Below are 15,715 nucleotides of genomic sequence, written 5' to 3'. Positions count from 1 at the left end.
GCACTGTGCTGACATCTCAGAGCCTGGAGGCTGCTTTGGAGTCTGTATCTCCCTCTCTCTGCTCCTCCCCTGCTCGTGCTCTCTCTCTCTCTCTCTCTCTCTCTCTCAAAATAAACATTTAAAAACATAAATAAATAAATAAATAAATAAATAAATAAATAAATAAATAAAATGTTTAGCTGAGATATAATGTAAGAGATATATGAAGAGTAGCAAGACTGCCCTGAATTAGTTGTTTACAACCTAGGTGAGTATTGAAATGATCTGGGGAGCTTTTAAGATTACTGATATCTCTACCTATCACCCAGAAATTCTGATTTAATTTGTTTGAAATGCAGCCTGGACATGAGATTTTTAAAAAACTCTCCAGATGATTCAAAACTAAAACCAATATTAAGAACCACTAGTGTTAAAGTCTATTTGCAGTTTATCTGTTCTTAACTAAGACTAAACATTAGCATCAACAGGTGCATTTAAAAATATACAGCTTCCCAGACTCTATTCCCACACATTCAAATTACTCAATTTGGGATGGAACCAGGGCATTGTTTTGTTGTTGTTGTTCCCTATGTCATGATTTTGATATGGAGTCAATGCTAAATACTATTGCTCAAGAATCAAGATAGTTACCATGGCAGCATGAAAAGGGATATAATGTATTTTTGTTTTTCTGATGACACACAATGACCCTCACCTGCTAGAAGAGCTCAGTGTCACAAATTTAGCTTTATAATTAATGTAAGTAAATTAGTTTTATATTAAAAATTACTCAAAGTGGGGCGCCTGGGTAGCTCAGTCAGTTAAGCCAGGGACTGATTTCCTCTCAGGTCGTGATTTCACCAGTTCAAGTACCCCATCGCGCTCCACGCTAACAGTGGGGAGGATTCTCTCTCTCCCTTTCTGTTCTTCCACTGTTTGTACTATCTTTCAAAATAAATAAATAAACTTAAAAAACAATTACTCATGGTAACTGTTATAGCATTTTAGGGTATACTGGGAAAATTGTGGTACTAGATACTCTGCCACTGAGTGGTTTTAAATTTGTTCTTCCTGCAACTTTTGTCCAAATAAGTCATTGTACTTCTCTGAGTTAGCGACAGAATTTTCAGTTGTTCTGAAAAAGTCTTTGTTGGCATAGTGTTACCATATTGGCTATATTGAAAGCGACTTTGGGTCATTTCTATTAATACCCAGCTGTGAACCAGTGGACAAATCTTGGATATACGCAGAATGCATTAAAAGAAAAGCACAACCTCATAAATTTCTCCATATAACACATAGAAATGAGAATGATCCCTTTTGAATTTATATCAGGAGGAAAAGTATAAATAAAGTTAATTATTTTTAATAATGTTGAACATTAAGTGACACAATTAAAATAAAAATACATTCCATTGAGTGCAGAAGGACACGGCCGTGCGCGGAAGAAGAAAGGTGCACAGCGACCCTGAGTCTCGCAACAAAGCCTCTCCTCCAGTGGTTCTTGCCGTTGGCGGAGCTCACTTCCTGGAGTAGGCGGGGCCAGGGGCGGCGGTCACGTGACATAACGGTGAGGGGTGCGCAGGCAGTGTTTGCCCTGAGCCGACAGGTGAGCTTACCGTCATGGCCAACGACTGCAAGCCTGATGGGAACACCGTGCAGGTGCTGCGGGACGTGGCCAACCGCCTGCGAATCCATTCCATCAGGGCCACATGTGCCTCCGGCTCCGGCCACCCCACTTCATGTTGCAGTGCAGCCGAGATCATGTCCGTGCTCTTCTTCCACACCATGAGGTATAAACAGACAGACCCAGGACATCCCGACAACGACCGATTCATCCTCTCGAAGGGCCATGCTGCTCCAATCCTCTATGCCGCTTGGGCAGAGGTGGGCAACATCCGCGAATCTGACTTGCTGAACTTGAGGAAAATTCACAGTGACTTGGAGGGACATCCCACCCCAAGAGTGCTGTTTGTTGATGTGGCAACAGGATCACTTGGGCAAGGATTAGGTGCCGCGTGTGGAATGGCTTATACTGGCAAGTACTTCGACAAGGCCAGCTACCGGGTGTTCTGCCTCATAGGGGATGGCGAATCTTCAGAAGGCTCTGTCTGGGAGGCTTTGGCCTTTGCTTCTCACTACAATTTAGACAATCTCGTGGCAGTCTTCGACGTGAACCGCTTAGGACAAAGTGGAGCCACGCCTCTTGAGCACTGCACAGACATCTATCAGAATCGCTGTGAAGTCTTTGGGTGGAATACTTACCTAGTGGATGGCCATGATGTGGAGGCATTATGCCAAGCATTTTGGCAAGCGGCTCAAGTGAAGAACAAGCCCACTGCCATAGTTGCAAAGACCTTCAAGGGCCGAGGTATTCCAGATATTGAGGATGCAGAAAATTGGCATGGAAAGCCGATGCCAAAAGAAAGAGTAGATACAATCATCAAATTAATTGAGAGTCAGATACAGACCAACAGGAATCTCATACCAAAACCTCCCATTGAAGACTCACCTCAAATCAGCATCAGCAATATAAAAATGACCTGTCTGCCTGAATATATAGTTGGTGACACGATAGCTACTAGGAAAGCATGTGGTTTGGCTTTGGCAAAACTGGGCCATGCGAATGAAAGAGTTATTGTCCTGGATGGTGACACAAAAAACGCCACCTTTTCTGAGATATTCAATAAAGAGCACCCTGAGCATTTTATTGAGTGTTTTATTGCTGAGCAAAACATGGTGAGTGTGGCACTAGGCTGTGCCACACGTGGTCGAACCATTGCTTTTGTTAGTACCTTTGCTGCCTTTTTGGCCAGAGCATTCGATCAGATAAGGATGGGAGCCATATCTCAAACCAATATCAATCTTATTGGTTCCCACTGTGGGGTATCCATTGGTGACGATGGACCCTCCCAGGTGGCCCTGGAGGATCTAGCCATGTTCCGAAGTATTCCCAACTGTACCGTTTTCTATCCAAGTGATGCCATCTCAACAGAGTATGCTGTTTATCTGGCTGCCAATACCAAAGGAATGTGCTTCATTCGGACCAGCCAACCAGAAACTGCAGTTATTTATACCCCACAAGAAAATTTTGAGATTGGGCAGGCCAAGGTCATCCGCCAGAGTGTCAATGACAAAGTCACAGTTATTGGAGCTGGAGTTACTCTGCATGAAGCCTTAGCAGCTGCTGACAGTCTTTCTCAACAAGGTATTTCTATCCGTGTCATTGACCCATTTACCATTAAACCCCTGGATGCTGCCAACATCATCTCCAATGCAAGAGCTACAGGTGGCCGGGTTATCACAGTGGAGGATCACTACCGGGAAGGTGGCATTGGAGAAGCTGTGTGTGCAGCTGTCTCTAGAGAGCCTGACATCCTTGTTCATCAGCTGGCAGTGTCAGAAGTGCCTCAAAATGGAAAACCTGGTGAATTGCTGGATAAGTTTGGTATCAGTGCCAGACACATCATAGCAGCTGTGAAAAATACTTTAATGAACTAAAATAGCTCATTTCTTAGAGTTAGTCTGTTGGCTGGCTTTGCTTTGATCTTAAAACACGGCATCTTTATATTACATTCATGATTGTTGTTACTAAACCATCATTTATATCTATGCCATTGTGGTTTTTTTAAGAGAGATACATTAAACAGTCACTGTATATACAGATGTTGCTCTCATTTTTTAATCATTAAAGTAGCTTATAACATTTTGGGTAACAGGAATAGCGAACAAAACAACCACCTCAAACAAAGTTTTCTGGAAGACTACAAATAACTGCACTGAGAATCAACATAGAGGTAATAGTTTCACAAATGTATGTAATTTCCTTGTAAGTAAAAAAAAAAAAAAGAATTTAATTGTACACTTCAATAGTCCAGGTTCTGAGGCAAGTTCCAGCTTTCATGGAATGCTATTGTACCTGCAGCTTCCTGGATAATGTTTGACTGCAATTGCCTTAAAATTTCCTCTGATGTCTGCCTCATCTCTCCTCTACCATTTAGAAGCTGTTGAGCAGCACTAAACGTGTATATGATGTACTGGACGGCATGTGGTGACTGTTCCATAAAGAGATGAAAGCATAACTAGTTTTCGTTTGTGTCCTACACTGTTCTGTGAGGTTTTAGAAATGTTTCCTTTTGTCAGTGACCAAACCAGACTGCTAACTTGATTATACTCATGTAAGGATACTGACATCAATGTAATAAAGCATTGAAAAACCATCAGCTTTATTTAGTTTGTGCCATGCATGTATGATTTGGCTTCTCCTTGATATTTTGTCTAAATCAGAAGCAGAAAGAGGCGTGTCCCCCCCACGGAAATCCTGGAAAAAGGTCCAAGCTCTAGGTAAATCACTAGAGAATAATGTGTGGGCGGAAAAACATCTCTGAAGCAGGCTCCTTACTTTTAGCTGTGAAAACATAAATTATTTGGCTGGAATATAAGAAAAAAGTGCCAATCAGATAAACTGAAGGGAAACCTGAGGTCCAAAACTAAATGTAAAATTACTCTGGTATATCAGATTAATTCTGTATTTTTATTGCTTTCATTAAGTGCCCTTATTAAGTTCCTTGGAGGTATCACCAATTTGTGTCAGGAATTGTTCTAGAAGGTATGGTAGAGATAAAAAAAATACTAACCTAGGAAGCAGAGAGATCTGGGGCTGCTCATTTTACTAGTGCCTTTTTTCTTTGATCGTGTTCTAGTTTCTTCTTTTGAAAATTGATCGTGATAGTTACTCTATTTCATAAGATTTAAAAATTACTTTGTAAAAATAAAAAGTTGCTATAGGACCACTGCGGAAATTTAGAAACTACAAATAAGGGGAAAAAAATTCCCTCACTTATCACCAAAACCCAAATCCATTTCATTGCACTTCTCATCTGGGATCTATAACTGAATCTTCCATATAGTCATTCCCATATAGTAACATCAATCAAATATTACATATATCTATGAGTGGGGTACTGAATAATAGTCTCCATCCCTAATTTTTTCAAAGTTTAGGGATAACACTGATGCAGACACACAACAAAATAAATTGCTAATGCAAAATTACTTGTTATAATTTGCACATACTGGGAAGGAGCTTCAGCTTTTAGGGCTTAAACATAACTGTGGGATGAAAAATTATCTGTTTCCAACCCTACATGCATAAACACACCTTTAAAAATGACAATAGATCAGGGGTTTTTGTGGGTTTTTTGCTTTTTTTTGGTTTTGTTTTTTTTGGTTTTTTGGGTTTTTTTGGTTTTTTTGCTTTTGTTTTGTTTTGTTTTATAATGACTAATGGGATCTTTGAGACTACCAGAAATATTTTTTTTTTAATTTTTTTTTTCAAAGTTTATTTATTTTTGGGACAGAGAGAGACAGAGCATGAACGGGGGAGGGGCAGAGAGAGAGGGAGACACAGAATCGGAAACAGGCTCCAGGCTCTGAGCCATCAGCCCAGAGCCCGACGCGGGGCTCGAACTCACGGACCGCGAGATCGTGACCTGGCTGAAGTCGGACGCTTAACCGACTGCGCCACCCAGGCGCCCCAATATTTTTTTATAGGAAGGCAGGGAAACCTTTATGAATCGTTCCTGCAAATGTTCTGTCCCACAAGGCATCAATTAGTGGCCATCAGCTCTAGAGAGAATATATAGGAGATGAAACTTCTTATTTCATGTCTACAATTTTTCAGGTAAAATGAAATCAAATCCAGTTTTGTTACGTTGAATGTGTTCCAGCCTTGAATCTGTCCCGAGATCTTCTTTTTTCTTAAGGTTTTATTTTTAAGTAATCTCGATACCCAATGTGAGGCTCGAACTCACAACCCCAAGATGAAGAGTCACATGCTCTCCCAACTCAGCCAGCCAGGTGGCCCTATCCTGAGGTCTATTAAGTCTCCATGGAAATCTTAGTAGAGAATAGTCCTAACTGATGCTAACCCTTGACTGCTAACGCTTGTGAAGATTCAGTTTTGATTTTGATCAACACCATCATCATTGGCTTACCTCTGGTCTACTATTTGTTGATTCGCCTAGAAAAAGGTCTTTTAGATTTAAGAGAGCCAACTGCCATTCCAGGGACAGCTGGGACTGCCAACAGCTGCCTTGCTTATGGTTGTGCTAGAGAAGGCCTGCCGGCAGTCCTTCTTACAGATAGTAAAAGAAGAAATCAGAAGGTTAAATTTTTAAATACAGCAATGGCTCTTAAGCACCTAGGAGTTAAAAAAAATTTTTTTAACATCTATTTATTTTTGAGACAGAGAGAGACAGAGCATGAACGGGGGAGGGTCAGAGAGAGGGAGACACAGAATCTGAAACAGGCTCCAGGCTCTGACCTATCAGCACAGAGCCCGACTCGAGGCTTGAAATCACGAACCATGAGATCATGACCTGAGCTGAAGTCGGATGCTTAACCAACTGAGCCACCCAGGCGCCCCAAGCCTGATTTTAAAGTTATGTGTTTCATATGATTCTCGCAGTAATCTTGAAATATGTATTTTATTATTATCCCCATTTTCTCAGATGAGGAAACTTACTCTCCAGAAAGAGAATGTCACTTGTTTTGTTTCTAAAACTGGTTCCTAAATTCCATTATACCTGTCTCATTTCTTTTTTATTTCCCCTCCTGAATTATGTTTCTGATTTAAATAGATTTTTTATTCAGTATAAACAGAGATTTTGTAAAAATAAAACACAACAAATAGCTATAGTGTGGTACCTGAGCTTTCTCGTCAGTTCAGGAGACAGGGTCATCTGTACATCGAAGAAACACTTATGGGAACCTCCCTCGGTACCCAGATGCTGCTAAGCTGATGTCTTGTCTTTTTGTCTCTTGGCCTTACAGATATCTGACTCTTTAGGATTGTATCTACTGCTCTATTCTTATGGTAGCATTGAAGTGTTAAAGCTCTGTTTATACACAAAAGGTTTGACAGCAGAATAGAAAAGTTACCCTTGGCCCAAGTTAGTCATCCTCTGAAAATTACTGAGTATATAGTAATCTATTCCCAAAACCCTAAAAAGTATACTTTCATTTCAAATTTTCACCTGCGCTAAATACCACTCCCTGAACTATTCTGATAGCATCTACTCTTTAGGTAAGAGATTGAGGCCAAATAAATAATAGACATTAATTACATTAAGAGCCACCTAACTCAACCAGCTGTACAAGTCATTTGAAAATACGGGCATTTGGTTAATTGGTAGTTTCACTCTCTCTAGACAATGCAAGGATGTTAGAACACTTTAACTTCTGTTTACACCAACCCACTCACACATAAATGGTATTGTTTTCATACACAGTAAAACCTTGGATTAGGTGCATAATTCATTCCAGAAACATGCTTGTAATCCAAAGCACTTGTGTGTCAAAGTGAATTTCCCCATAAGAAATAATGGAAACTCAGATGATTCCTTCCACAACCCAAAAAGATTCATATAAAAATGATTACAATACTGTAACTTAATACAAAATAATACAGAAAATATAAAGAAAAATAAACAAATTAACCTGCACTTACCTTTGAAAACCTTTGTGGCTGGTGTGAGGGAGCCAAGAGGAGGAGGAGGGTTATTGTGTAGGAGGACTTTTGCTATCACTAATCACTGCTATCTACCAGCTCAATGGAATCTTTTTCTTTTCATGGAACTCTAACAAGGAACCTTTCCAATGACACTGGCTTTTGCCTCCTTTTGAGAATTTCACGGAAATGTAGCATTGCATTGATGATCACCCACACTCCTGCAGCATGAGAGAGCGGGAAAGAGAACAACCATTGGCTCAGTTGTAATCATGGGACATTCAGTGACATGTACTACTTGTATTGCAAAACATTGCTCATTTATCAAATTCAAATTTATTAAAAATGTTTGCTCATCTTGAGGTATACTCATAGAACAAGTTATTTGCAACCCAAGGTTTTAAGGTACTTTAAATCCTTCCATATACATTTTTATTTAAAAAATTAACAAACTGTTTTGATGTATATTATCCAATCAAAAAGTGCACAAATCATAGGTGCACAGTTCAGTGAATTTCCACAAAGTGGAAACATTCTTCTAGCTCACACTGAGTGAAGAATTATAGCAGCATTACAGAAGCCACGTTCTTGCCCCCGCCCATGTGTTGTTTCTTCTTTCTCTTCAGAGGAACCACTATTTTAACTTCTAGCTCCACAGATTACTTTTACCTGTTTTTGAACTTTATGTAAATGTTATATTACAGTGTGCACTATTTTATATCTGGTTTCATTTCCTGAACATTGTGCTTATGGAATTTTCCATATTGTTAACTGTACTTGACATTCATTCAATTTCTCTGCTGGACAGTATTACAAATCATGGATATACCACAGGATATTTATATCTTTAAATTATTGACAAACATTGGGTTTGTTTTTAGTTTAAGGCTATAAAGTAGTGCTGCTATGAACATTATTATACAGTATTTTGGTAAACACATGAATGTATTTATTTATTTTAGTTTTTAACTTTTACCTTAGGACATTTATCAATTGCATGTTATAATGATACCTCATACTTAAAGAAATAAAAGTTAACCTGCCTTTTTTTTAAAAAAAAAATTTTTTTTTCAACGTTTATTTATTTTTGGGACAGAGAGAGACAGAGCATGAACGGGGGAGGGGCAGAGAGAGAGGCAGACACAGAATCGGAAACAGGCTCCAGGCTCCGAGCCATCAGCCCAGAGCCTGACGCGGGGCTCGAACTCCCGGACCGCGAGATCGTGACCTGGCTGAAGTCGGACGCTTAACCGACTGCGCCACCCAGGCGCCCCAAAAGTTAACCTGCCTTTAAGTCTAAACAATACACTACACTATTCTTTTAGGAGACAAAAGGGATCTCCCTCCTTATTAAATTCTTACTTTAAGACATATCAACTTGTACTCCTCACAAGAGGCATGACATTAAAAAAACAAAAAAAGATGAATTTTTTCCTCCTGCTTCCAAAATTCTTATCAGTCACCCCTAGATGATCACCAGCAAAGTTAAAGGTAAAAAATTAACATGCACAGAGGCACCTGAGTGGCTCAGTTGGTCAAGCGTCTGACTCTTGATTTTGGCTTAGATCATGATCCCAGGATTGTAGGATGGAGCCCCACATCGGGATCCATGCTGAGCAGGAGGCCTGCTTGAGATTCTCTCCACCCCCCTCGCTCCCCACTGCTTGTGCACACTCTCTAAAATTAAAAATTTTAAAAATTAACATATATAATATATCATCACAACAATTCCCTGTTGAATTTTTTTCCAAATGACAGTTTGTGAACTCAAATGACTGTCAGATGATGAGGAATTTGAATTTTAAAGCAACTATGTAATTAAGCTGCAACTTAACTTTGTAACTAAAACCTAGTAAAACAATTTTGAGGTGAAACATTCTAATAATTTAAATTTATGATGTGAGAGTATATATAGTATATAAGTATGCCCACATTATAAATTTGTGATTTCTTTCTTCCTTTCTTTTTTCTTTCTTTCTTTCTTTCTTTCTTTCTTTCTTTCTTTCTCTCCTCTTCCAAGATCAATCAAAAGCAGTAATCCATTTAAAAATCAGGAAATGAGCAAACCTTTTAAAACATTTCAATGTTTCCTTTATACGGTATTAAAATAAATGTTCCATAAAACTGTTGCCCTCGGTAAGAATAAGGTCTGTTTTGAGGACATTTTTTTTTTTTAATTTTTTTTTTCAACGTTTATTTATTTTTGGGACAGAGAGAGACAGAGCATGAACGGGGGAGGGGCAGAGAGAGAAGGAGACACAGAATTGGAAACGGCTCCAGGCTCTGAGCCATCAGCCCAGAGCCCGACGCGGGGCTCGAACTCAGGGACCGCGAGATCGTGACCTGGCTGAAGTCGGACGCTTAACCGACTGCGCCACCCAGGCGCCCCGAGGACAACATTTATCATTGTCCAAAATCGCTCAGAAGATGTAGATGATAAGATATTTTGCTTGGACTGTAGTAGATAACTTTGAAAACTGTTCCTCAAATTTATTTTTTTAATTTAAAAACAAATTTTAAATGTTTTTATTTATTTTTGAGAGAAAGAGAGACAGAGTACTAGTAAGGGATGAGCAGAGAGAGAGGGAGACACCGAATCCCAAACAGGCTCCAGACTTTGAGCTGTGTACAGAGCCCGATGAGGGGCTCAAACTCACAAACTGTGAGATTGTGACTTGAGTCGAAGTCGGCCGCTCAACCAACTGAGCCACCCAGGCACCACAAATGTTCCTCAAATTTTAAAAAGGCAAAGTAAAGGTTTCTCCACTTGCTAAATTATTGGACTTTTTTTTTTTTTTTGCATAAGAATGTTATTCAAGTTTCCTAAAATGAGAACTTTGAGTTTACATTAAATATCTCTAAAGTGTGTACTTTTTTTTTAGCAATACTGTCATGAGATGCATTTATGAAATTATCCAGGTTTAGATTAAATGAGAAACTTGAAAAGACCTTGAACATTATTAATCCTTTCCCACATGAAAAGTACAGATATTAGAATATTCATTAAGTAAAATGAAAATATTACCTGGTGTCTAAGGCACACCATTAATTATACCATCTAAAGTGGGATTTATTTGATGAACTGCATCAAGCACTCAGAGAACATTTGCTACAACTCAGGGAGAAAGAAGCAAATATTCACATTATATGTTAGCCTATCGTCAAGAAAGCTATTTCAACTAGAATATGTCAATCCTTAGAATTACTGATGTAGAGTTTCTGTATAGGTTTCTTTTAGACATACAGGGCTTAATGCTTTAGAAGGTTAGGTAAACTCAGTTCTCTTTTGTTCAATAATGCCTCGTTCACACCACACAAAGCGTAATCTCCGTTTCCACTATGCAATGCCTGCCTTACATTAAGTCATACTTCGTTAGTACCACATAAAATAATTACATTATAAAAGGCCTCTAGATCACTAGTTTCAAAAATAATAGCCAGTATCATTAGCAAGCCAGTTTTCAGAGCAAGGGAACCTTCTCCAATAATTCTGAGGTTAATAAATTTAATTTTCTAAGTATTCTCCACAAAAGCACAGCAGATAAGTCCAAAACTTTGTTGAAAAATGCCCAAACATGTGTTCCCTCACTGGGCAGTTTCATCAACTCTAACCATAATTGGACCATGGGGAGAAGAAGCACCCTGCAGTCCACAGAAGTCTAGATCAGGACTGAGAAAAAATATTCTTTCACTGGTGACAGCAGACAAAGGCTCACGATTTCTGCTCCATGGTGGTCTATCGCATTTTGTTCACATGTGCTGCAATAAAAATGTAAATGTGACATCATACCAGAAATGCCAAAGCTCCATTCATCTTGAGATGGTCCTAGAAAAGGATTCATGTGAAGTTATTTTTATTGGTTATGTAAATCAGGGGTAATTCCTTTGTCATTTGGCTGTACACAGGTTCACCTTTAACATATACTGACAAATATTTTTCCATAAACAGTATTCTATCTTTTTATTTGCTAAATCTTTCAACACTCTCCATAGTAATTATACTAATTTAAACTCTCACATCAGAATATGAAAGTTCAAGTTGTGCGCTGTTTTCATCAAGGTTTGGTTTTGTTCATATTTTTTATTTTAGTCTAATTGGATTTTATTGTTTAAGTGGTATTGCATCCTGGTTTTAATTTGTACCTCCCGACTGACTAATGAGGTTGAGCATCTTCATATGTTTATTGGTCACCTGAAAGGGCTTGTTCAAATTCTTTGCCTGTAGGTTGTTTGCTTTTGTATTGCTGACTTTTATGGGTACTTTAAATATTTTGTATACCACATTTATTGGGTAGATGTATTCAAATATCTTCTCTCATTCTTTGGACTGCAATTTCACGCCATCAAGACTTTTTTTTGATGAACAGAATGTAGTCTTATTTATCATTGGTTTTCCCTCTCTAGTTAGTACTTTTTGTGTTATGTTTAAAAAATCTTTGCCCTACCCAAGACTACTGAAGATATTCTCCATGTTTTCTTTTGCAGACTTCATATTTTTATCTTTCACATACAGATCTATAATTCATCTTGAAATGATTATTGTATGTGGTGTGAAGGTGGGGGTCAAGATACAATTTTTGACACAGTCGTACAGCACCATGAAAAAAATAAAACCTCAAAACATCCTTCCCTCACTGCACTGGAGTGTTATCTTTTTCATATATCAGGTGACTATACATGCATGGGTTTGTTTCTGTCCCATTGGTCTATTTGTTTATCCTTATGCCCATGCTTTTTTGCCTTAATTATCATTGCTTTTTCATAAGTCCTAATATTTAGTAGTTTAAGTCCTCCATTTCCTTCACTTTCTGTTTTCAATATTGCCTTGGCTATTCTTGGTCCTTTGGATTTCCATATAAATTTTAGAAATAGATGGTCAATTTCCACAAAAATTTAATTGTCTGTTGATGCAATTACATCTGGATTATATTCTCTTTTAATATTTCATTTAAAAATATTACATTATTAAAGTCCTTTAGGAAGTTAAACTAAAGAGATCTCAGCATAATAATTTTAGCAAGTTATGTTCACAGTCTTCAAACTAAGGTAGATGGACCTTGCAGAGGGTGGGGCTTGAAGACTTTCCAAGTTTCATGTAAGCATGGAATATTTTAAGTGAACCTATTTCCAAATCCTTAAATCCATGTTTTTGTTCCTAACATTGATCTGCCTGAGGACACCCCTGTGATTTTTCCCCCCAATATCTTCTTTCATAATTCCCCCTGTTACCACTTTTCAAAGAAAGTCATACCTTTCATCTATCCTACTGTTATCATTCATCACCAGTTGTGAAATCTTCCAGAATGTCAAACAAAGGAACATTTCAAAATATCGATTCTGGCAAAGCCTTCTTTAATGCAGTCACCATGAACCAGCAATAAATCATTACATCTTTCCTTGCCTTGCTGCTCATTTTGGTAAAGTTAAAGCCAATTAGAAAGTTACTTTAACCCATATGAGTATGTTCTGAATTCAAGATATATTGTGGTTTGGCGTGGTGGCAATGATGACATTTTGGTTTAACAAGGTCTTTCCTCCTATCTTTCAACTATTGTCAAAGCATTGTTGCTTAAAGTTTCGGGAGAGCAAAGCAAAGAACAATAGTAAGAAATACTGAAGATGGCAGCATTTTATTTCATCCAGTTCACAAGCCCTGACATATCTCTCTGCCTTATTCAACTATGGATTTTGGAAATGGAATATTTAAGATTGATGAAAGGCATTTTCAGCCTCCTCATAAAAAAGAAAGTAAAGATTATCATTCATTTGTGTCTATTGTATGAAATTATACTTTGTATGATTTCAAGGTAGAGGAAGTTAAGTTCCATGTTTATTTCTGATAGACCAATAGATTGTTTAATTTTTTGTGCTATTTGCTTAGATGCATAAGAAACACGTTTTCCTTTACATGTGACCAGATTCCTGGATAATGCACAGCCATATGTATTATTTCATTGGTGTGAAACTCCTGCTTGTTGTCACTGATAAGCTGTTTCTCTTTTTTTATCGTTGATTGTCGTGATTATCTCTGATGGTATATACTGCTACCATGAACTTACTAGATTTAGAGGAATCTAATTTTAGTTTATTGTGTAGAGCCTACTGTATAAATAGTGCATTTAAAAGACAATATAATAATTAATATACCTGTTGTACCTTCCATTTTACTTTTGGTCCAATACCTTGTTTTATTTTTGATGCCAATTTCCACAAATTAGATTTAAAAAAACTGCTCTCTTAATAGCAGAACTTATTAAATGCAGGTCCAGGGCAAAATATTCCCACTATTGCAATCTAGGACAATCTAGGGCATGGTGCCCTGAACTCTAGAGAACTCATTGCATATAGTTAGAATTCATTTATCCCTTTCAGATATGATATGTCATTCTAATTCCATCAGATATATTAAAAATGTGATATAACAATTTTAAAAGGCAATGTTAATAATATGACAGACATTACATCTTTAAATTAATAACAAAAAATTTTTGATGTCACCTTAAATTTTCTGGGAATAAGTAAAGAAAAAATTTCAACACCCCTGGTCTTTAGTTAATGGTAGCCCATTTGTACTATGTAGACATAATAAACTGTTTGTGTGAGGGATAAATTCAGCCCACAAAGGTCATCTTTTTCTAGCCCAAGGTTGGAATAAATGTTAAAATTTACTTTCTTACAAATACTAACTCAAAAATGTTTTAAGATTCCAGGCTTCTATAATTAAGATAATTCTGTAGCCAACAGGACCAGTTTAATAATTTTAATTTAAAAAAAAAAAAGGCTTGTTGGGGCGCCTGGGTGGCTTGGTCGGTTAAGCGTCCGACTTCGGCTCAGGTCATGATCTCACGGTCCGTGGGTTCGAGCCCCGCGTCGGGCTCTGTGCTGACAGCTCAGAGCCTGGAGCCTGTTTCCGATTCTGTGTCTCCCTCTCTCTCTGCCCCTCGCCCGTTCATGCTCTGTCTCTCTCTGTCCCAAAAATAAATAAATGTTGAAAAAAAAAAAAGGTTCTATTTTGTTCTACTTGAGTTTGTTTTTTTCTAAACTTAAATAGGTTTACTGATCAAATAGGCTACCTTTACTCTTACATAATGTTTGCCATTATCAAAAGCTAAATTTTATTATCTTAATTGAATCATGATTGTGGTAAGCCTTGTTTCAAGACTAATCATGTTTTGTGGTATGTCAGCTTGAAGATAATTTCCAAGATCTTTAGGAAACTTAAAAACTTGGACTAATACTAATATTGACATTTCAGAGAATAGATTCTGAGGACAGGCTTCTGAAGAGACATCATTTAGACAACTTTCAGACTGTATCAGTGGACTGCATCAGGATATCTGAGGAAACTCCTCAGTTTTAGTTGAGAAGTGGCCCAATGTGACTACTAACCCAAGCTCCAGCAGGAAATGGTTAACAACTGAATGAACTGATGAAGGCGAATTTATTGTGGTTATCTGTTGGGAATATTTTTTATTTTGTTTTTACACTCTATTTTTCTGGATCTATAAGGAGGCTATTCCTTACACTATCTAAACAACAATTTTATATATCTTTTGTAAATGAAAGTGAAACATTTAAAAATAATATCTGATTCCTGTGGCCCTTCCCCACACCCCCACCCCACCCCCAGAATTGAACAACTCTTACTAAATTTCTGTATTTTTCATGGCGAGGTTATCTTGTGGTGATTATCTCATAAGAAGCTGTCCTCCTTCTTACCAAGTTATATAATTGGTTACTTTATGCAACCAAAATTTTACCCTGGGGCTTCTTACTTGAGAATGGTAGTTATTAAATCAGTTGTGATAAGCCATTTCAGGTAACAAATACTGATCCACCTGTGGGCCAATGCCTACAAAGTCCTCCCAGGAAAACTGGTCTGATATAGGTGGTAAGGAAGTTAAGGAAACTTAATAAGTCTTTGAGAGTCTTTGAGAAAGGAAGAAGTCATCCCAGTTTTTAGGTACATGGTGAAAGCTAGCAAAGAGTTTTCTGGACTTGGATTCCTAGCCTCAGGATAACAAATATCAGAGGCTTCTTAAACACATGGAAACTTCAGACTATTATCTCTCTTCCAGGTTGCATGTCGCTCTTATCCTTCTCTCTCTTTTCTACTTTCATCTACGCTCACCACAACCAAAATATCTGAAATTATACAGTAAACACATGACCTATATGCAGACACTTTTAGTTATTGTGATAATGACTTCTCTTTGTAGTTCATGA

The 15,715-nt window shown here is 37.8% G+C and overlaps 1 protein-coding gene across 2 annotated transcripts; it reads left to right on the top strand.

Moving 5' to 3' along the window:
- Positions 1-1,602: 1,602 nt before the first annotated feature.
- Positions 1,603-3,480, top strand: TKTL2 (transketolase like 2). 2 transcript variants are annotated; one of them, XM_047092397.1, is made up of 2 exons: positions 1,603-1,826; positions 1,941-3,480. In XM_047092397.1, the coding sequence occupies exons 1-2, from the start codon at positions 1,603-1,605 to the stop codon at positions 3,478-3,480; spliced, it is 1,764 nt and encodes a 587-aa protein (XP_046948353.1). The 2 variants fall into 2 exon arrangements, with proteins under 2 accessions (XP_046948353.1, XP_046948351.1); XM_047092395.1 differs by having other exon boundaries at positions 1,603-3,480.
- The last annotated feature ends 12,235 nt before the right edge of the window (positions 3,481-15,715 follow it).

The sequence above is a fragment of the Lynx rufus genome, unplaced genomic scaffold, assembly GCF_022079265.1.
Source record: "Lynx rufus isolate CCGP_SWC_20201006 ecotype Redwood Valley unplaced genomic scaffold, mLynRuf1.p SCAF_3, whole genome shotgun sequence".
Taxonomy (NCBI): Eukaryota; Metazoa; Chordata; class Mammalia; order Carnivora; family Felidae; genus Lynx; species Lynx rufus.
This window is presented reverse-complemented; position numbering and strand designations above follow the sequence as displayed.